Source organism: Dromiciops gliroides, chromosome 2 (genome assembly GCF_019393635.1).
Source record: "Dromiciops gliroides isolate mDroGli1 chromosome 2, mDroGli1.pri, whole genome shotgun sequence".
NCBI lineage: Eukaryota > Metazoa > Chordata > Mammalia > Microbiotheria > Microbiotheriidae > Dromiciops > Dromiciops gliroides.
This window is the reverse complement of record NC_057862.1, coordinates 451889013-451911429: the sequence shown is the minus strand read 5'-3', so window position 1 is coordinate 451911429 and position 22417 is coordinate 451889013. Positions and strand designations below refer to the sequence as shown.

General features: G+C 37.7%; 1 protein-coding gene across 2 annotated transcripts; it reads right to left on the bottom strand.

Moving 5' to 3' along the window:
- Positions 1 to 1746: 1746 nt before the first annotated feature.
- On the bottom strand, positions 1747 to 22375 carry AURKA (aurora kinase A). 2 transcript variants are annotated; one of them, XM_043985273.1, is made up of 9 exons: positions 22332 to 22375; positions 16707 to 16756; positions 15315 to 15588; positions 14296 to 14350; positions 12749 to 12940; positions 11149 to 11287; positions 7332 to 7480; positions 5159 to 5333; positions 1747 to 2743 (listed from the first exon to the last, which is right to left on the bottom strand). In XM_043985273.1, exons 2-9 carry the CDS (start codon positions 16749 to 16751, stop codon positions 2558 to 2560), a joined length of 1215 nt encoding a protein of 404 aa, XP_043841208.1. In that variant the 5' UTR covers positions 16752 to 16756; positions 22332 to 22375; the 3' UTR covers positions 1747 to 2557. The 2 variants fall into 2 exon arrangements, with proteins under 2 accessions (XP_043841208.1, XP_043841207.1); XM_043985272.1 differs by lacking the exon at positions 22332 to 22375 and adding an exon at positions 21927 to 22029.
- Between the last annotated feature and the right edge of the window lie 42 nt (positions 22376 to 22417).

The window sequence follows — 22417 nt, the reverse complement described above, 5'->3', positions numbered from 1 at the left end:
GAGGCAATTGGGGTTAAGTGACTTGCCCAGGGTCACACAGCTAGTAAGCGTCAAGGGTCTGAGGCTGGATTTGAACTCAGGTCCTCCTGAATCCAGGGTCAGTGCTCTATCCACTGCGCCACCTAGCTGCCCCCTCTCCATCTTTTCTACAAAAATAGCAAAATACTAAATTCTTTGCTACAGTCTAGATAAGTACCTATCTAGTATCCTTGTCAATAAAATAAAGGGGGTAACTATGGCATGACTTTGTTTCTTGATGAAGCCATGTCAGCTCTTCAGTCACTGACTTGTTTTTTAAATCAGTTGGATTTCCCTTTAAGGGAATTTGCAAAGTCAACACCATTTCCATAATCTTACTAAGACATTTTCATTTCCAACCCAATAAATATCAATAGTTATAACCCACATAAACATCAACTCTTCAGGATACTCAAGTTTTTTGTTTTTTTTTTTTAAGTATAAAGAGGTCCTGAGATGAGAAAGTTTGAGAATCATTGTTCAAGATGTCTGTTCACAAACCATCCCTTTAATTGTGTTCAATTCTACCATGAATTGGAACCTAACCTTTTTGGGCAACATATAATAACAGCTCACACTGCTATATGGTTTACAAAATGTTACATACCTTATTTGACCCATACAAACCTGAAGTTCCATTTGCCCCATTTTACAGATGAAGAAACTGAGGCAGGATTCAAATCTAGCTTTTAATGCCTAGCAAAAGACTCCACCCACTATAACATGCTAGTTTATTCTAGTGATGAGGGTCAACTCAGTATTAGTCATAACTGAATTCATATTTTTGTCTTTAGAACTCTGTCTTGCCCAAACCTATATTCAGGGCATTTATATAGACATCTTGAGGCCTTGGACTTTAATTATACGACTCCTCTTCCTAGGTGTTTTATCTGTGAATGTCTCTACTGCAATCCTTTCTACATTGAAGCTACTCTTAATATTAAGCAGAGTATACAGTTTTCTAGCTCTTTTCAGACTGAGGTCTTAGATTTGCAGTTCCAAATACCTTTTTAGCTGTCCTCATTAGGTCTATGCCACCTCTGGTCAGGTGCCTATATTCCAACCCAGTCTAGAAAGCCAAATCCCATTCCTGGACACCAGCTCTTTAGCTAGGTGTTTACTTCCAAAATCCAGAGCAGTTCCTCTAAGGTTTTTAGCTTCTTAGCCAAGATTTTGTAACCTTAAATAACGCTATCTGGGTTCCATCTGGCAGTATATGGGCACACAATTCACCATTATGTAATAATTATTCCATTTGGCAACTCTTGGAACACATTCTATCACATCTACCCAAGATGACAAAAGGTGCTAGCAAGCTGGCATATTGCTGCCAACAGGTGCTCCTCAGCTTGGAGTCACATTGATCATCACCCCTCACTTCTTCTTCTGACCCTTACTGACACTATTTGTAGATTTCACACCATTGATTTATACTTTTACCCAAATTTCCTTGCATCAAAATTACTTAGCAGTCATAAAACTTGTCACTGAAAGTATTCCCTTTCAGGACTAAAATGTCTGTTTGGTATTATACTAAGATATAGAGATCAGATGCTTATTAGACCTTTAATTGTCATTATTGCTGTTAATACTTTTGAACTAAAGTTTGACTTCATTATTCTAAGTAAAATTAACAACACTAAAATTTATTGAAATTCTTTTATTTTATACCATCAGTCAATATTTCTATCAAAACAAATGATTCTGTTGTAATAATAAAGACTTCATGAATTAGTTACATCTAAGTAATTTTTCTTTGCAACAGACATTACCCTTAACATATACATAGGTAACAATGTTGTTGCTAATTTTCAATCCTGAGCATTTTCTGGGGCTTGATTAGTCATAAAACATACCAATCCCTTAAAATATCTGTTGGCTGCAACTACAAGAAATACATATCCTAACAAGTGCCTTATTCTTCCATTTGTATACACCAAATACAAAGAATATGCTTTTAAACAAATCTTTATTTAATACAATGGTAGGACAGTCAACATTCAAACAGTATAGAAAAGAAAATCAGTGTTCATAAGGATTTACAATTTCATTCAGATTCAGACCACATGACAAAAGCCTCATCTGCCCAATAAATTAAAAAAAACAACAACACAGGGTTATTGGGAAGTTATTGCACTGTCCTTTAAAAGATACCAAGATTAGGACAACTGGAGTCCAACTTTCTCAGCAAATTCAACATTCTGTGTCTAGGGCATCTTAACATAGGTTCTTTGGCAGCTCCTCTGTGTCAACCTGCCTCAGAAGACCGAACCAATAAGCAACAGGAATTTGTGTTCGCTTTTATTCCTTCAACTGTCTTACTTCGGAATGACGTTTAAGTGTTGTTGAGTTTTCTCACTTAAGTCACAGAACAGAAGATTACAATTAGTGCAGGTTAAGGTATTGACCATTCAAGTTAATTTTTTCTCCCTTCAACTGCCCAGACAGAAGGCAATTTCTCAAAACCATATACCACTTCAGTAGCATTTCTTATATGGTAACAGAAACCTTGGCTCAAATTTCCTAGAAGGCAAGAATCTTAAGATTTTACATTGTTTGATTCTTTGCTTTTTCGGTTGCTTGGTGATTTTGAAGAATTCGCTATGATCCAAGGATGTTCAAGGAGCTCCTTTAGTGTCAATCTTTGGTAAGGATTATGCTTCAAAAGTCTTGAAATGAGATCCCTAGCCCCTTCTGTTACAAAGTCAGGGAATTTATATTCAACCTAGAAAAAAATAGATTATATTAATCGACAATTCAAAGACTGTTGTAGAAACAACTTTACTAACAAGTGTGTATAGAATACAGTGCCAGACTCTAGAGAAGTTTAGAATAGATGGAAAATTACAATCTAGAATGGGGCTAAGATGCCATAAAATATTATATAATACTATGTACCCTAGTAAAGTGTATTGCTGACTTATAAAATGAAGTGCTATGGGGCCTGAAGGGGGAGTTCACTACTTCTACACATCATCATTTGAAAGAAAGGAGGAGAAAAGATGATTCAGGAAATGTTTTCTGGAGGAGGTAATGTTTGATAAGTTTCATATAATGAAGCCAGAAGATGAGAATTATGAAAGAAAGCATTCCTGGTATAGGGAATAATACAGGCAAAGGTACAGAGGAAGGAAAATGCAATGTACATTTGAAGAAAAGAGAGATGTCTAGTTAGGCTGAAGCAGAGTATATATGGAGGCAAGTGAGAGCTGATTAAGCTGTAAAGGCAAGGTTGTGGAAGGTCCTGAGTGCTAAGCAGAAGTGTCTGAACTTTACTCATGTAAAGAATTGTTATTTGAGGTTTTTATGACCCCATCTTTTGCCTAGAATTAAAAAAACCCCACTGTGCGCACACTGGCCTGGGGCTCAGACGCAGTGCCTCTGCAAACATACGGCACGGTGCTCCACCCACTGGTTGTAGCCATTGCCATGGCACTGGCACCTCAAGTCATTGTCACTCACCGGAGCCTCCATGGGCCTGGCAAAATTATAATGACTAGAAGCCCAGTGAGGGCAGTCATGTGACTGTCAGAGTGGCCAGTCAATTGGCTTGGGGCTGTGTGTGGTCAGCCTGGGGTCTGTTGGGAAGTAGGGAAGTTTTTCACCTTGGGGGTCATAAAAAACTCAAATAACAATTAGTTCTTTACACTCAGAAGGCAAAAAGATATGAAAATTTTAGAAAGAGTAACATGATTGGGGCAGCTAGGTGGCACATTGGATAGAGCACCAGCCCTGGATTCGGGAGGACCTGAATTCAAATCCTACCTCAGACACTTAACACTTACTAGCTATGTGACCCTGGGCAAGTCACTTAACCCCAACTGCCTCACCAAAAAAAAAAAAAAAGAGTAACATGATCAGATCTTTATGTAAGAAAGACTCTTCTGGTAGTACTATAAAGGATAGATTATCAGCCAAGAGAGAAGTAGCAAGCCAAAGAAGTAACCTATCTTCATAATTCAGATACACAGTGTGGTAAGAACTCCTTAAGGAGAGGGGAATAGGAACAGAAAAGAAGGGATGGATGTGAAGCAAAGTGCAGATGGAAACAAAAGGACTTATTAAGTGATTATATGACTTGTCAGGGAAAGGCAAGACACAGAGACAGCCCAGCTACAAACACAGAAGACTGAGGAAATGTGATTCCCTGGACACAAAGAGTGAAGTAAGGAGGAAGAATGGGTTAAGAAAAGGATAATCACTAGATGGAAAAGTAAAGTGAAAAGGCATGAACAAGGACTGATTAAAAACAAAAGTAAGGGGGCAGATAGGTAGTGCAGTGGGTAGAGCACTGGCCCTGGATTCAAGAGGGCCTGAGTTCAAATCCGGCATCAGACGCTTGATACTAACTAGCTGTGTGACCCTGGGCAAGCCACTTAACCCTCACTGCCCCACAAGAAATAAAGAAAAAAAAGAGAGAGAGAGAGAGAGAGAGAGAGAGAGAGAGAGAGAGAGAAAGAGATAGGAAGAAAGGAAGAAAGAAAGAAAGAAAGAAAGAGTTTTGGGGCAGCTAGGTGGTGCAGTGAATGAAGCACCAGCCTTGGATTCAGGAGGACACAAGTTCAAATACGACCTCAGACACTTGACACTTACTAGCTGTGTGACCCTGGGCAAGTCACTCAACCCTCACTGCCCCACCAAAAAAAAAAAAAAAAAAAAAAGAAAAGAAACAAACAAAAACAAAAGCAAGGTTCTAGAAGAAGTGCAACAAAGAACACAGGAACACTGCTGCAGGCAAGGTAAAACCTTGATAAAGAGGCTCTTTCTTCTTAGGCAAGGAATGGTTCCTTTTGGCAGGCTTCTCTGCTTTGAGTGAAGTAGGTAACTCAGGCTTTTGGCTACAGATCTGAGGGGCAAGGTGTAGTTGGTGGAGAGAAGACAAGAAAAAGACTTAGGTTGGTCACTGTGGAGAATGAGATCAAGAGTCAACAAAGTAAAAATAGAAAAACCAAAGAGCAGCAATGAAGGACTGGCAGAGGTGATGTACCATGAATCTATAGTGGTAAAAAGACATGAAAGGAAGTACTTTAAGAATACACTATTCTTAGCAGACCTGATTAACCAAAAAAGAAAAAAGCAAAATCATATTACATAAAGAAATTATAATTCGAATGATGGGCTCTTTTCAGTTATGCTTTACCTTTGAAATGCTTCTGTAAGTTTCTTGATATGTTTCTGCCTCAAAAGGAGGCTTTCCAACTAGAAATTCATAGCACAGAACTCCAAGACTCCAGAGGTCCACCTTTTCATCATGCATCCTGCCTTCAATCATCTCAGGAGGTAGATAGTCTAGTGTGCCACAAAGAGTTGTCCTCCTATAAGTGAGAAGTTAGTAAGGCCACATATTAGTAAGTTCCATTTTCTTATTCATATTCATAAAACAAAGAACAAAAACCAACTTACTCAATTCAAACGAGCCTGCAAACTTCCTATAATTAATCAGGGTTTTTATAAGTTTTATATATGCCCTTTTAGAATAGAATCCTAATTATCTTAGATGAACATGACCAAACACAGCAAGAATCAAGCAGAAAACTCTTAAAGAGAGACTGATTTGGGGCAGCTAGGTGGTGCAGTGGATAAAGCACCGGCCTTGGATTCAGAAGTACCCAAGTTCAAATCTGGCCTCAGACACTTGACTTACTGGCTGTGTGACCCTGGGCAAGTCACTTAACCCCAATTGCCTCACTAAAAAAAAAAAAGAGAGAGAGACTGATTTTAAACCCCTAACTCTGAAATCCAAGAACATGAGCATAGTAGTCATTAAGAACACTTTACAGGGGACAGCTAGGTGGTACAGTAGATAGAGTACTGGCCCTGGATTTAGGAGGACCTGAGTTCAAATCCAACCTCAGACACTTGACAATTACTAGCTGTGTGACCCTGGGCAAGTCACTTAACCCTCATTGCCCCACCAAAAAAAAAAAAAAAACCCCAACACTTTACTACATGCTATTTATTGTACAATGAGTTGCACTAAAGCTGGCCCATCTGCTCCTTCAATACTGAATGACCTTGGATTCAAGTTTCTGCTCTTCTGCTAGCTAGCTGCATGACTTGTCAATTACGTCACCTTTCTGGGCTTCAGTGTTCTAACCTATACAACAAGGGGGTTAGCCTAGAGTCTAGGGTTAAGAGGCAACATGGAATAAAATACAGTGGTCTAGCCTTGGAATAAGAAGACCTCAGTTTAAGTCTTGCATTTGACACCAGAAGCTCTATAATCATGGGCAAGTAAAGCATTTAATTTTCTAGTGCCCTGGAAGGATCTAAGACTCTATCTTAGATGAGTTCCTGATGAGCATCAGTGGAAGGAGTTACTATATCAGGCAATTCCCACATCTGATGAGGCTTCAGGTCTGTACCATACACACACACACACACACACACACACACACACACACACACACCAAACAGGGGTCTACTTCCAGCCCTTATTTTATAAAAACAATTTCTCACTTCTTGCTTTACGTATTTAGTGGTTACCACTGCTGATGCTGTTTGAATAGAAAAATGCAATAGCACATAACTTGTTTTACCACTGCTTTCCAGGCATATGTTACCTCGAAAAAGGACCCTTAAGAGGTTCAAAATCTATGTCAACTTTGTTAAAAGTTGTCAAATTCTATCCAAAGGTCCATCATTTTTGGTACTTGCACAGAGTGAAAACAGAACCAAGGAATTCACATACCCCTTAAAGTTTAAGAGGTTGTAGCCTATTCAAGCTCAAAGTTTGACTCTTTGAATTTTTTTTGTTTGTATATTGCAATACTGATCCTCCTGAAAAATTAAGTAAGCTTTTCGGGACAGCTAGGTGGCACAGTGGATAGAGAACCAGCCCTGGAGTCAGTAGGACCTGAGTTCAAATCTGGCCTCAGACACTTAACACTTACTAGCTCTGTGACCCTAGGCAAATCACTTAACCCCAATTGTCTCACCCCCCCCAAAAAAAAATTAAGTAAGCTTTTCAAGTTAATGTTCTTCCTTGTCACAGAGGTACTTGGCATATAGCTAGTGGCCACAATATACTAAGAGCAGTCAGTATAGTACAGTGAAGAGAAATCAAACAAAGACAGGAGAAACAAGGTGGGTAATTTATAAAACTTGGGCCTTAGGAACACCTGAGTTCAAGTTTAGGTTCTAACATATACTGATCACATTACTTAAATTCTTAGTGCTAGAGGGCAACTGTCAAATCTGCAACTTCAAGGAGTCTCATACAATGAAATCACAAGTCCAGAACACACATAAACAGGGAGGGCTGCCACCAAATAAAACCAACTTTAATGCCCAATTTAAAGTTATACTCTTACCTAGATGATGGAGCATGAACTGACCAGCCAAAATCTGCAATCTTCAACTCTCCATTCGATCCAAGTAGTAAATTCTCTGGCTTAATATCTCGATGAATCACCTTTTTTGAATGGCAGTATGATAAGGCATCTGCCAGCTCTGTGATATACTAATAAAAAAGGTCATTGGGACAATTTAATTTTAGAAACCTTTGTGAAAAGCCAGATAGTCAACATAAAATATTGAGCTCAATATTTTATATTTTCACATATCTTGAAAAAAGTAATAAAGGTCATAAAATTAACCATAAACTTCTTGACCTAATTTTTTGTTAATGATTTATTCATCTGTAAGTGCTATTTATTATGAAAATGTACTAAGAATCATTTGATCTTTGATAAGAGAGAGGGCATAAGGGAGTAACAGGAAAGGGATAAAGAACTAGAGATTCCCCCAAATTTGGAAGAAATATCAAGCTCCATCTATCCCTACTAGCATTTTAGCAGAGAAGATTAACAATGTGGCAGAATGGTACAATGAGAAATTCACTTGGGGCTTGAAGTTAGAGGTCTATTATCCAATTCCAGGATCTGGCACTCAGTAGCCATATCACCTTGGCCAAGATCCTTTAGTTCTCTGGGGTCATTATGCTCATATAGGAGATGAAACAGTTGGATTAAAAGATCTCTTAAGAATCGTTTTCAGCTCTCCTAAGAACTCTGAGGGCAGGCAGCAATAATAGTGCTGGTTCTAGAACTTTTTTTTAATGCATCTACTAACCATTTTTATAACACTAACTTAAAACAAAGGCCCTCTTTCTATAAATGACTCCAACACCCAAAAACTTATTACAACAGAAAGGAGAATTAAAATATACCAATGTCTATCCTTTGATGACACAACAAATTTTAAATCATCTAAAAAAAACTAATCACTTTAATTTCATAAAACTGCCATCTCACTACACAAAAACTTTTACAAAATTTTATATTTTGTTCCTTCCCCCCTCAGGTAAAACTTAACTACAAAGAAAAAATAACCACAGGTAGTAGAAACAATGTAGCTAATTTATAAATTAAATAAAGCTGATAAATAAGCCTGTCAGTGCCTTATTCCCTCACCCCATCAATATTAACCTCCATATCAGAGACTCATATAACCTTCTGAGTGTCATGGATTTTTTGTCAGTCTACTGAAGTCAACAGACCACTTCTCATAATTAGGGGTTTTGTTTGTTTGTTTTTTTAACTTGTAAATGAAGAAAAGAAATACCAATTTTCGGTTAGAGGTTAAAACAAATATTTAATGTTTTCCCAATTCAAGTTCACAGACCCCCTAAAATCTATCTATAGACCCATTGTTAAGAACCCCTGCCCTAATAATAAGTTTTTTGACACTTTCAAATTATATCAGGCCTAAAATTAAGTTGTACAAAGATTATTGAGTTGTACAAAAATTAAAACTAAAAATGATTATATATACATATACATACACATACACACACACACACACACACACACACACACACACACATTTATATTTCAAAGGGGGCAACTAGGTGGCACAGTGGATAAAGCACCTGCCCTGGATTCAGGAGGACCCAAGTTCAAATCCGGCCTCAGACACTTGACACTTACTAGCTGTGTGACCCTGGGCAAGTCACTTAACCCTTATTGCTCTGGCCCCCCCCCCCATTATTTTTTTTTAAACAAAAGAAGCTATTTCCCAAGTTTATAAACTTTGAATCGTTTCATACTGGAGAATTTCTAAGTAAAGTAGATTTTTACTTATTCAAATCATTTCTTGAGATGATTCCATTTTGAGTAGTTGAATAAACTAAAGTTCTTTGATTTTTGCTGAACTGATAGCTAACTTATGAAAGTCGATAATAGAGCCCCTATAATTATTCTGTTCAAACAGCCAATGAGGCTATTTTATTGGCTGTGGAGTGAGAGGATTTGGATTCAAACCAATGTGACACAGTAACCTTCTGGTTAGTATCTGTGTTTCAAGTCTCTCCCCACTTCAGGCCATCCTCTACTCAGCTGCCAAAGAAATCTTCCTAAGGTGCAGGGCTGACCATAGCAACCCCACCTAGTCAACTCAATGGCTCCCTATTACCAACCACCAGTATCAAATATAAATTCCTCTGTTTAGCATTCGAAGTCCTTCACAACCCAGCCTTTTCATGCCTTTCCAAGGCTTCTTATAACCTTACTCCTTCCTTACACTCTATTATCCAGTCCCACAATCTACTTCCTGTTTTTCACACTACACTTGGTTCTCCATATGGTTCCCTTTGCACTGGCTGTCCCCTATGCTCTCTCCTTCTCACCCCCACCTCTTAACCTCCCTGGGCTTCTTTGAATACTCAGAACAAATCCAGCCTTCTGGGTAAAAGACCCTTCCTGGTGTCCCCACTCTCCATGATTACCTCACTTTTGCACTATACATAGGTGTACACTATAGCTCCCATGTTGTCTCCCCTATTAGAATGTGAATTCCTTGAAGACAGGCACTGTTTTTTTGCCTTTGTGTCCCCAGCACATTAACCCAGTGCCTGGCACATAGTAAATCTGTGAAGCTTGTTGACTGATTATCTCTATATCCTGGGAAAAGTCACAATCTCCCGGGCCTTGCTTTCCTCATGTAAAACTGAGAGGGGAGAAGGGGACAGAGTTTGAACAAGATGGCCTCTGGACTTCCTTCTAGCTCTAGATCCATGGTCCTGCACCTTCTAAAGCAACTACTATGACCTAATCTTAAAATCAAAACAAAACCATGATTCTCACAATTAGAGATTTAGGAATTTGTTATTCAGTTGTTTTCTATCATGTCTGATTCTTTGTGGCCCCATTTGGACTTTTCTTGGTAAAGATATTGGAGTGGTTTGCTGTTTCCTTCTTCAGCTCATTTTAGAGATGAGGAAAATAGGTAAACAGGGTTAAGTGACTTGCCCAGGATCACACAGCTAATTAGTCTGAGGCCAGATTTGAACTCAGGAGGATGAGTCTTCCTGACTCCTGGCCTGACACCTAGTTGCCCAGATTTAGGAATATTTGACTTGGGGAAAAAAAGACTTGTAATTACATAATATCTTGTGTCATGTATAAGAAGGCCAATCATATAAGAATGGGGGTTAAACGGTACTCCTTGTCACCAGAAAGAGGAACAGAAGGTGAAAGTGCCAGAGAGATTTTAGGAAGTTTTTTCCTTCTCATTAGAGTTGTCTTCAAGTAGAATGAACTACCTGGGAAAATCCTTCATCCTCTTTGCAGTGGCCGTATCCCAAGTTTGGGATGCTTTGCCCCATTCCTTGTGACTCTTATTTTCCTGGCTTCCTTTAAGATGGAACTCATGTCTTAACTTCTTTCTTTAAAAGAAACCTTGCCTGGTCCCCCAGCTGAGAGGGCTTTCCCCTTGTAGACTATCTTCCATTACTCTCTCTATATTTTGTATATAACTAAGTTTATATATATATTTTTCTCAATGAGAATATATGCTCCTTGAAGGCAGGTACTGTTTTTAACCTTTCTTTGTGGTTCTAGTGCTTAGCAATGTCTGATATACACTAAAGGTTTACTATTCTTGTTGTCTGACAGAGAGAATTCCTATTGATGTACAGGTTGGACTAGAATCTCTGAGAAACCTTACAATTCAAATTCTGTGAAAATCCCATTATCACATTAAGGTATACAAGCTGTCTTGGTTTACCCATCTAAAATAATCATCTTATTTGGGTAACTAAGCCTAAAATGTAGTCTGATCTACAACAGAAAAAGGACAAAAAAACTTTAGAAATTATTTAGCTAATTGAGCAATTAGCTAGAAACTTACAGTAGCTGTTCTTTGTTCATCAAACTTTGAAAGCTTTTGAAGTTCTCTATAGACTTCTCCACGAGGTGCATATTCTAGAATTAGGTAAACTCTTGTGGCATCATGAAAATAACCATATAATCTCAGAATATTAGGATGCCTGCAACAAAGAATAAATACTCTGCAAAAAAGTATCACCCATAAGCGGAATCCCCTTACTATTTATTATCTTTTTCTTCCTTTTAAGAAGGACACAGAATTTAGCATCCTAGTTTAGAAAAGGTAAACATTAAATTGAGAAAATATTTAATGTACTAGAAGTGTGTAATCTTGGTCAGATAGGATCACCAACACAGAAGTGCTCCAACTCGCTCAACTTCCGAGCATCTATATGCTACTGAAACAAAGACAGCTGCGCTGGCTTGGTTATGATGTGCACCGCATGCAAGACAGGTGCATTCCTAAAGACCTACTCTATGGTGAGTTAGCCTCAGGCCAAAGACCTGTTGGATGTTTCCCAACTTCGCTTCAGAGATGTATGCAAGCGAGACTTGAGGGCTCTGGGAATAGACATCAGCAGCTGGAAGGAGATGGTCAAGGACTGCACCCGATGGAGTTCAGTACTCAGGAGCAGCTTGCATGCAGCTGAGATGGGCCTTCAAGCTCGGGAGGAAGAAAAACGAATGAGATGCAGGAACCAACAGGCAACAGAGAGCGCAGTTTTCCGACATCCTCATTGCGGCAGGAGCTGCGGTCCCCATATCGGACTGCACAGCCACACTGTGGTCCGTGGCTCTTCAAGGCGCTGATCCATGGTCGTCCACAACTGGTGGAAGCCTAGTACTACTACTACTACTACTAGAAGTGTGATACATTATTTTTACTACTGTGGTTTTTGATACGTATAGTCTTATGGTAAGAAAAAAAAGGCTATGTGAAAGCAATAAGACTGCATTAGATATGCCACCCTTAAAGAAAACCCAAGTTTATTTTTTTTAATTATTAAGAGGTAGCATACCTTTTAATATTAAAAAAAAGCAAAAACCAATATAAATTCTGGCATTAGCCAGGTCCAAAAACCATCTCAATGTGTACCCTGAGTCCATTACTTTTCTCTTAGGTGTTATATAGCAGGTTTCATCACGAATCCTCTGGAATCATGCTTGATCACAGCACTAATCACAAAGTATTTCAAAGTTGTTTGTCATTACAATGTTGTGGTTCTTCTGATTCTGCTCACTTCACTCTGTAGTTTGTAACAGTCTTCCAGGCTTCACTGAAACTATCCTCTCACATTTCTTACAGCAGTACTCTGTCATATTCATATGCCATCATTTCTTCACCTCAAGGCAAGTGATGAGCACACCCCACAGTATGAGATATTGGTCTATATCTAGTTTCTGCCTGACCTTGTAATATTATTTACATTATCAAAAGGTATCTTCACTTCATTTTCAGTGAATTCATAAATCCTGTAAATATGTGATTTACACATGATTTTTCAGAAATAGCGATCTAATAAATCAAGGCACACCAGGATTCTTAGTGAGCCATGAATAAGCCTGTGCATGCAGTAAGTTTTTTAATTTTACTTTTCTGACCAATACCCTAAAACACTTACCTAAGATGAGACTGTATTTCTACTTCTCGCCTCAGTTGATGTTCAACTCCTGCTTTCTCCAGCTGGGCCTTAAAGAGTACTTTAAGTGCCAAGATAAACTTGCTTTGCTTCTCTCGTGCCAAGTAAACATTTCCGAACTTTCCTTTTCCCAAAGGGCGACCAATTTCAAAGTCATCCAATGCCCACTGCCTTCTACAAAGAGTATTTAAATATATTTAAGTTTGTAGAAACAAAAGTTCTTTCTTATAAATTAAATAAGTGGTATGCATTTACATAATGATTTTATACACAGTCATGCCAAATAAATATGAAAAATACCACTACCATAAAGGGAGCAATTTACCAACAGTGACTGTCATAAGCAACAGGGATTTTTAACAGTAATCACTTTTTATGAACAGCAAGGAAGGAGAATCTCCCCAGCCTCCAATTACTTCTAGTAAATATATTAATGTCAGAAGGTAAAAAGTCATAACTAGACAGCTAGAAGGAGCCTTATAGAGAATCCAACCCCTAACTTTTACAGATGAGGAAATGGTTACAGAAAGGGTAAATAATTCACCTAATGTTACACAGCCAGTTATTGACAGAATCAAGAATAGAACTCAGCACTAGACTCTCACATTTCAGTGTTCAAGCTATAATACTAGAACTTGCCAAAGTTAACATAAATAACTATGGCATTTAGAGCTGGAGGAAACTTAGGTGGTCATTTTAAATTCAGTCACCTTATTTGACAAAGAGAAAATCAAGGCCCAGAAGTTACTTAACCAAAGTAAATGTGATTATCCCATCATGTTTTTGGCATGTGCTTATTACTCCACATATCCAATCTGTAGTCAAATTTTCCCATTTCTATCTTCACAACATCTCTTTTGCTCCACTTACATCTATGACTGTAATTCAGGCCCTAAGCATGTTTCATCTGGCCTGATCTAATTCTAATTAAGGCTTCTAACTGGTCTCTTCCTGCTCTAATCCATCCTCTATTCAAGTTGCCAAGGTGCTTTTTCTAAAGATTATTTTTGACCACATTTCCTACCCTCCCTCCCTCCTCTCAATAATGAGTGGCTCTGTGCTTTAAAAATGCTTGTAGGGGCAGCTAGATGGTGTAGTGGATAGAGCACAGGCCCTGGAGTCAGGAGGACCTGAGTTCAAATATGGCCTCAGACACTTAAAACTTACTAGCTGTGTGACCCTGGGCAAGTCACTTAACCCCAATTGCCTCACCAAAAAAAATAAATTAATTAAATTAAATTAAAAAACATTAAAAAAAAAAAACTTGTAAAGTGTGTCCCATCCCTTCCCCCACACACACGCCTCTCTTTATTGAAAGAAAAACAATTTTAGAACATAGCTAAATAGCTCTTTGTTAAAACGTGATGCATTAGTTATTTAGCTTCTATTTCCTACATGATGGCCAACTATTTTTGTAAACAAATTATAGTAATTGTCTTCTTTAAATTCACTAATGGTCTAAAGAAAAATGGATTATCCCAGCAGTATTGTCTACATTTAGCCTCAAAAATATTACAAGTAAATCTTACTTTTTTGTTTCCTCGTTTTTCTGCCTTGGTGTCTCTTCCTTTCCAGGAGCGTTTTCTATTTACAAAAGAATTTTTAAGTCAATACATTAAAAAAAAAACAAAACAAAAGGGGCGGCTAGGTGGCGCAGTGGATAAAGCATCGGCCCTGGATTCAGGAGTACCTGAGTTCAAATCCGACTTCAGACACTTGACACTTAACTAGCTGTGTGACCCTGGGCAAGTCACTTAACCCCCATTGCCCCGCAAAAAAAACAAAAACAAAAACAAAACAGTCATAGATTAAAATTTTCCGTGCCACCCATTATATGGGAAATTTCTAGGATTAATGGGAGAAATAGGAACAAAGTTAGAGCCTCAGTGGGGAAAAAGGAATTTCAGGAGAAATACAAAGTTAGAGCCTCAGAAAAACCACTACTATTTTAGGATCAACACCAGCATCATGCAATACTTAGAGAGTAATTGTTGAATATTTTAATTAGCAATTTATTAGAAACTACTTCTACGATCCTATATTTCTAACTGTATAAGCTGGAGATTTTTTAATCAAAGTTATTTCTAATAAGGTTACTAGGTTTTTAGTTCATAACAACATATTTTGGGAGAGAGGAAAGAAGGAAAAAGGGAATGTTATAGACACACACACACACTCCACACTCCTCAAAAAAACAATCCTTTGACTATGTCCACCACTTCCTCCACAACAAACTGTCACTGGAGAATATATGGCAATTCAGTTATAAAAGTATACAAAAACAATTCAATGATCAAAACAGAAACATTAATGGACTTTTTGCAAAGAAATCAACAAGCAATGTGAAGTACACATAAAATTAAATAGACAGCTATTATTCTGACTTTTAAGTCACAAACTTTAAATGCAAATAAGCATTAAACTACAGTAATATGAATATAATACTCAGTCATCTTAGAGAAATCTAAGATACAGTCCCAAAACAAAAAACAAACTACTTCTCTACAAAGGATGAAGCTATTCAAAAAGCCTCCAAAGTCTTACTTACCAGACACCGGTGTTTGAGATTGCTCAGTGTTTAGAGTGCTATTTGGGGGTCTTGATGTAGGATGAATTACAGGTACTGGTTGTAACTTCTGTGGCTGTTGAGTTGGAATTGCTTTATGACTAGAGACATTCTTTTGTGCCTGGGAAGAAACTAGAAGAGTATTTGAAGAACATAAGACTCGTTGAGCTTGCCCACTACTTGCAGGTAACCGATTCCAAGAAGAAATGTGCTGAGTTACAGGCACACGTTTTGGACCTTCCCCAAGTGGAGTTGTCTTTAATGGAAAGAAAGAAAAAGGAAAAAGTTTAAAATTATGGCACTTAGGATCATTAGACATTTCAGGATCTTCCAGAATTTTACAAAGACTTCTGCTTTCATATATGTAAAATTATAGAATCAATTGTCTTCTAAGAAGAGATAGTGCACTATTATATACTGGATGTTTTCTGGGTTGTTTTTATAGGGGAAAGATACTAAAAGCCCTTAGTTTTCCTTTAGTTGATATGAAGTATATTTAAAAACTGACTGTGCTTCATCACAAAACTGAAGTTCTAATTTGATGATGTTAAAATGATGTTTCAAGCTTTCTCCAATTTATCCAGAGAAATAAATGATTAGGAGTAAAACTTCCTTTGGAAATGAGAAAGTAACTAACATCCTTTTTGCCTTACCTGTAGACTAGGCCAGTCATAGTATAGTAAAAAAAAACACTGCCCTATGACTTAGGAGAGACCTATGTTTTGGTCCTAGCTCTGCCATCATCTAAGTAACTAGCCCTAAACAAATCAACTTAAAAATTCTGATTCTAATTTTCTTGGTAGAAATTCAACTTTGCAAACGTCGAAGAGCTGTTACCCCTGATTTCAAGGATAATATACATAATACATTCTAGAATGAAAAGGAAAAAATGAGTGGTCACCTTTTAAAATGTAAACTAAGATTAATACTTCATGTACTTGTTTTAAAAAATTATCCACATACTACTTTTCCTCCTTCAACTGTTGTTGTTTGTTCTCAAGAGTTTGTGTAGGTACTTCCTCTAGTCAACATGCAAACATCATATTCCACAGAAAATGGAATTGTTTGGGGATCATTGGACCTCTCAAATGTAATCATATTATTTCCAGAAGCACAGTAGATGAAAACAGTCAAAATAAAATCGTGGTGAGGTGGGGCATAGGTTACAGCTCAAGTTATTCTTGAAAAGCTACCATTCTATCCTTGGTCACATTTCCCTCCAATCTGTTGACCTCAGCAATGACAAGCAAAACCACTTGTGACTTTTAGGAGCCTAGAGATAGTTCAGTTAAAATGGAATTAGTAAACTAAAGATCTCAAAATATAATTACAACTATGTAATATTTTGTAGCGCATGTTCTAAAAATGTTTTACCTTGTTGCTAGGTCCTGAAACACTGTTTTCTTTTGATTTCTCCATGTTGCCTGGGGGGGGGAAAGTTTCTTAGTCAAAGTTTAGAGATAGAAGGGATACATAAGACGCATAACATACTAGGCTTTACAAACCCAGCTGGGAATGACAGCACATATACTCACATATAGTATATGTGTTTCTGTCTCCCTCATGAGAGAATACTATGTAAAAGCATTTCCCAAGGAGATTGAAAAATAAATTGGTATGGTTAATTTTTTAAATTTCATAATAGAAGCTAATTTTTATAGTGTTAGCAGATTTTAAGTTTACAATTCAATTTTATAAAAAGATGTAATCAAACTAGTCTCCAGAGAGCCACTCAATTTTCTCATTGATTATATGTCTTGTGTAAAAACCAATACAGACCAAATTTTGGGGGGGGGGTGGGGAGGGGTAAGAAAAGCAATCTTATTTAAAATATATTCAAGTTGTAAATGATGAAGAAAATTTTGCTTCTGTACAAATATTCTAATGATTCCTTCGGGTATCCCATTTATAAAGTACATTTTAACTCATCCATACTCAAGCGCAATTACTTAGCACAAGGTTAACATTTCTAATAACTTTTACAGCATCTGTTCTTTCACTTTTCATTCTTACTTCATTCTAGGATTATAGACTTTGATTCAACAAGACCATAGAGGTCATCTAGAACAACCCCCTCATTTTATAGATGAGGAAAGTGGCTACTTACTCCTTAGGTAATAAAATATATGGAATGGAAGCTACTATATGCTATGTATAACTCTAGTGTATAGGTGTGAGGAATTAGGACTTATGCATGAAAGTCAGCATGTGATTAAATACATATCAGTTACAGACAATAAAAGCTATAGGAATTGAGAGAAAAATTACTGTAGGCCTTCAAGTGGCTAGAGGACTCAGGTAGTCCCTGAAAAACAGACATGGGTGAGGTATCAGGAAGAAGTGGGTTTGTCTTAAACTGGATGGCAGGAACAAAGAGACAAGTTAGGAATGCCAGGAAACTTTGTGGGCCAATCGTTTAGATTATTCAAAACTGGATGATTCCTTCATGGAGAACATAGAAAATATATCACTGTATAAGAAAGTATGGATAGGGCTACTATCTGCATGATTAAAGGTAATACTGGCATCAAGAAGATACACCAGAATAAGCTTAGATTTCAGTCAAATAGAAACAGCTGGAACTAAAAAGGATACAAAGAAAAACTAGGCTAGTAATATTAGAGGGTACAGGAAGAGGACTTCAAGGAAGAGACTGTGAACTCTTATCAAATGTTGTACAAAAGATAGGTTAAGAGGTCTGAGAAAAGGTCTTGGTAAACAAATACCTCTAAGAATATAGTTTCAGTATAGTGATAGGAGTAAAAACCAAATTTTAGAGGGTTAAGGAATAGGTGATGAAGTAAAGATGTCAGATTTATGCAAATGACTACCAACAGAGCAGTGAAAGGAAGGTAAAAGCTAAAATGGTCAAGTAAAGGTTTTGGAGAGATTTGAGAGTTCTTTTTCAAGTAAAGAACTATTCCAGTTTTTCATCTTCATGTGAAGATAACCCTGAGTAATACAAAACTATGACAGGCCCTCCTAACTAAAATACTTAAGAGCATGTTTTACAACAGACTATGTACCTATCATCCAAGTTCTAGACTAAATTAATTGGTCTTAAGCCAATGAGCAAAGAATGAAGAGAGGGAGTTTAATTGATCAGTACTGTGCACTATTATAGTGACTGCACAAAGTAGTTCTTATTTATAGTTCAAACAGGGAGTCCATATAGCACGTATTGACTAACCACAACATACAATTTAAAAGTACCATACATGGAAACTCAGTAACCTTTTTTCAATTATATTTATTCACTTTTTTAAATTACATAAAGGTTTTACTATACAAGAATTCACTGTTTTCAGAACTATTTAATGGCATTGTATTTTTAAGCACCAAATGCTTAAAATATATGATGTAAGTATGCAAAATACCAATGACCCACATACCCAGTATACCCATATACCATGTGTATCTGACATTTTGTCATAGGAAGTAGTCATTCTTTGACATCATTTTATGGTCCTCACATTTGTCAAGAAGTTTATGTTTCCTAAAAAGTACTTGCAAAACTGAAAGGTGACTCTATATTAAGACAAATTTTACATTACTTCGGTACTTTGCAGCAAAGAGAAATTCAAACATTGTCTTTATCTGAGATCCTATTTAATGTGTTTAGAACAAATACTTGCTCACTTACAAATTATTGGATTTAGGAAACCAAGGCTCTTTTAATCAATTTCCCATGGACAGAAGAACTAAAGCTGAAATTAATAAAGTATTTGCATATATTATTTGATTTGCTCCTCATATCAACTTTGTGACAAAGGCATAACAAATATCCCCATTTTACAAATGGAGAAACTGAGACTCAGAGAGGTCAAATAATTTCCCCAAGGTCACATAAGGATAAGCTGGAACATGAAACAAATTCCAAATGCAGTGTGTTCTTTCCACTATGCCACACCTGCTTTTTAATTTAGAAGCCTACTAAGCACAAAATGATGCCTTTCATCATCACATACTGAATTGTGTTTTTCTAAAATAAACAACTTAAATGAGGCACAAGAGGGCAATCTTGGAATTGGGATGGAAAGAAAATAATTTTTTGTTAATCAAAACAAAATTTAAAAAAGAAACAAGCACAAGGTATATTAGCAAAAAACAAAACAAAACAAAAAACTTTAAACCCAGAGTTAAGAAATTAGCTTTGAGATTGAGCGAATTACTGAAGGCAGCTAAACTTGAGTCAGAAAAGACCTAGTTTTGTTTTGTTTGTTTTTGTGGGGCAATGAGGGTTAAGTGACTTGCCCAGGGTCACACAGCTAGTAAGTGTCAAGTGTCTGAAGCCGCATTTGAACTCAGGTCCTCTTGAATCCAGGGCCAGTGCTTTATCCACTGAACCACCTAGATGCCCCAGAAAAGACCTAGTTTTAAATATATCTTATGACACCAGCTGTGAGATCATAGGAGATGCTAGGTATTCTGCTAAACACCAGGGATACAAAGAATGATACAATACTTACTCTAAGAAGCTTACATCCTAGGAGTAAGGCAAGTTTATGGCGGAGTTGATAAAATACAAATATATAAAGGGGATGCAAAGTAGTTAAATACAATATAGTTTGGGAGAGAAGGAACTCAATGTTGGGTGGTGGGAATAAGGCAAGTCTTTATGTAGGTGGTGACTGAGTTGCATCTTGAAAGAAAAGAGGTGAGGAGGGAGCAAAATTCTGGCCAGGGGACAGCCAATAAAAGACAGGGATGCAGATAAGATATGGATTTTCAAATGTGACAGAGTTCAATTTGGTTGGATCCGAGAGTAAGGAGAAGAGTAGTGTCAAATAAGGCTAGAAAGATAACCCGGTCCCTATTTGGGGCCTGGTTATAAAAGGCTTTAAAAGGGAAACAGTTTGTATTTGCTCCTAGAAGTCTAATAAAGAGCTATTGGAGTTGACTGAGTAGGGAAGTAACATGACATGCAGATTTGCACTTAAAAATTACATGGCAGGGGTGAGGAAGACAGACTGGAGTGGGGAGGGATTTAAGGGAGATCAATTAGGAGGGCACTGGAGCAATTATATGTCAAAGTGGGGTCAGGAATACATCTCCCTCAATTCAAATCTGGCCTCAATTACTACCCGTGAGACCCTGGACAAATCATTTAACCCTGTTTGCCTCAGTTTCCTCGTCTGTAAAATGAGCTGGAGAAAGAAATGGCAAACCACTCCAGTATCTTTGCCAAGAAATTCCCAAATGGAGTCACAGAGTCAGACATGACTGAAATAACACCAATTAGGAAGTCACTACAATAATCTAGGTGAGAAGTCTGTAAACTGAAAAAAACTAGTGGTTGATTTAGAAGAGTACAGACTGGTTGGATGCAAGAGATGTTACAAAGAAGAAAAAGGCACTATGTGGCAACTGATGGGAACAGTGGGGAAATGAAAAATGGTAAGTAGAGGAATAGCAACAAGGTTACAAAATTGGGAGACTGGAAGAATGGAGGTGCTTACTCTAATGGAGTTCTGTATTATTCACTTTAAATACAAAGACTTTTGCAAATCTTGAAAGCACTAAATAAATGTCAATCATTTATGATCAGTTATAAAGAAAAAAAGACTGTGTATATTATTTATACTGTCTTCTAATCCACCCTTTATTTAAGTATGCTGCTATTCCCTCCCAATTTCTCCAAAGTAGCTCTAAGAAGCAAATTTTAGATTTAAGGGACCTTAGAAGATAATGAGTTTAACCTCCTCGTTTTAAAGATAAAGTAACTGAGGCCCAAAGAGCTTAAGGGACAAGCCCCAGAGCAGCAGCAATATTCAAACCAGTTTCCTACTCTATTCACTACAACAAGCATTCTGCCCTTCCAGTAAGAAAATGCGCATAAAGCAAATATATCATACCGACAAATATGCGGTATTCATAAATGAGCATCAACCAAAAGCTTGTAAACTATAGTTAGAATCCTAATGTTATCTTTCTATGCTCACCAAATCCCCTTTCCCTATCTCAACATCCAAAACAAGCCTTGCACAATAAACATTAATTGAATTAAGTGAAAAAAGTTATTTATAGAACTGGTGGGCAAGGTCAGTAAAAATGGGAAAAGAGTAAGAATGGCAAGGCCAGTGAACTCAAACTTCTATCCAACTTCCGGTTTCTTTTACATAAATTTCCTTAAACTTCCCTGGAGCACTTTTTCTGCTATCTTTCTGTGGTCTTAGCATGCCTAGTCTTACCCCACACTAGTACTGTCCTGGAAAGCAAAACAAGTTTTGTTTTACCCCATCTTTTCCATCTTTCCAGGTGCCTATCGTAGGCGTTTAATAAATGTTAATAAACGTTAGAATTCCATCACCTCCCGACACATACATACATCCCTAACATCCCCTCCCCTCCTCCACTATTATATGCAGAACCTTAGGAGATTTACAACTTTAAACCCCTTAGAAAAACAGGCCCTAAGGCCCGTGAAGCCTCCGCAGCGGAGCTCGGCCTTTCCCTTCTCAGAGTGCCCGGCTCTCTCCCCAAATCCACGCGGCGCCCCAACACCGCATTCGTCTTCCATGCACCCCCATCCCCTCCAAAACACCTCTTCTAGTACGTTCCCCAAAGAAGATTAAACTCCTTCAGTACACAAACCTCCCTCCTGCCTCACGTCAGGTCAGCTCAGAAGATTGCTGGAAGGGAGAAATAAGACAACTTCTACCGTTTGAATTCAAATAGTCCCTCTTTTAAATATACATTTACGTCCCATGTCTAGCGAGCGCTGATTGGATGCAGTCCCGAATGAGTCTCCGTCCTATTGGCTACGGACTGGTTCACCACGGATAGACGCCCGAGACGCCGCGCAAGCGTATAATAAACACAGTAGGGTTCCTAGCTACAGTGTCACTAAATGGCCTAACTTAACACACTGTTATTTTGGGTTTCCCGTAAATCTCCAACACTACGACTGCCGGTGAGATAAATATGGGGAAATATTTACTCCTGGACGTCCCCACGCTTGCTTAAGGGATGAGTCCGGAGCGATATACGTGAACTCACCACCAAAACTGGAGTGCCAGGAACAAAAATGGCAGCCAAGACGAGGAAACGGAAAGGGGCGGGGACAGGAACCGGTTTATCCAATT

Coding starts and splice junctions, on each gene's coding strand:
- AURKA (XM_043985273.1), bottom strand. CDS start 16,751: ATGGAGAAATCAAAAGAAAACAGTGTTTCAGGACCTAGCAACAAG. Junction 5,334..7,331: donor GTTCATGCTCCATCATCTAG/GTAAGAGTATAA, acceptor TCTCACTTATAG/GAGGACAACTCTTTGTGGCA. Junction 2,744..5,158: donor CTTACAGAAGCATTTCAAAG/GTAAAGCATAAC, acceptor ATTTTTTTCTAG/GTTGAATATAAATTCCCTGA.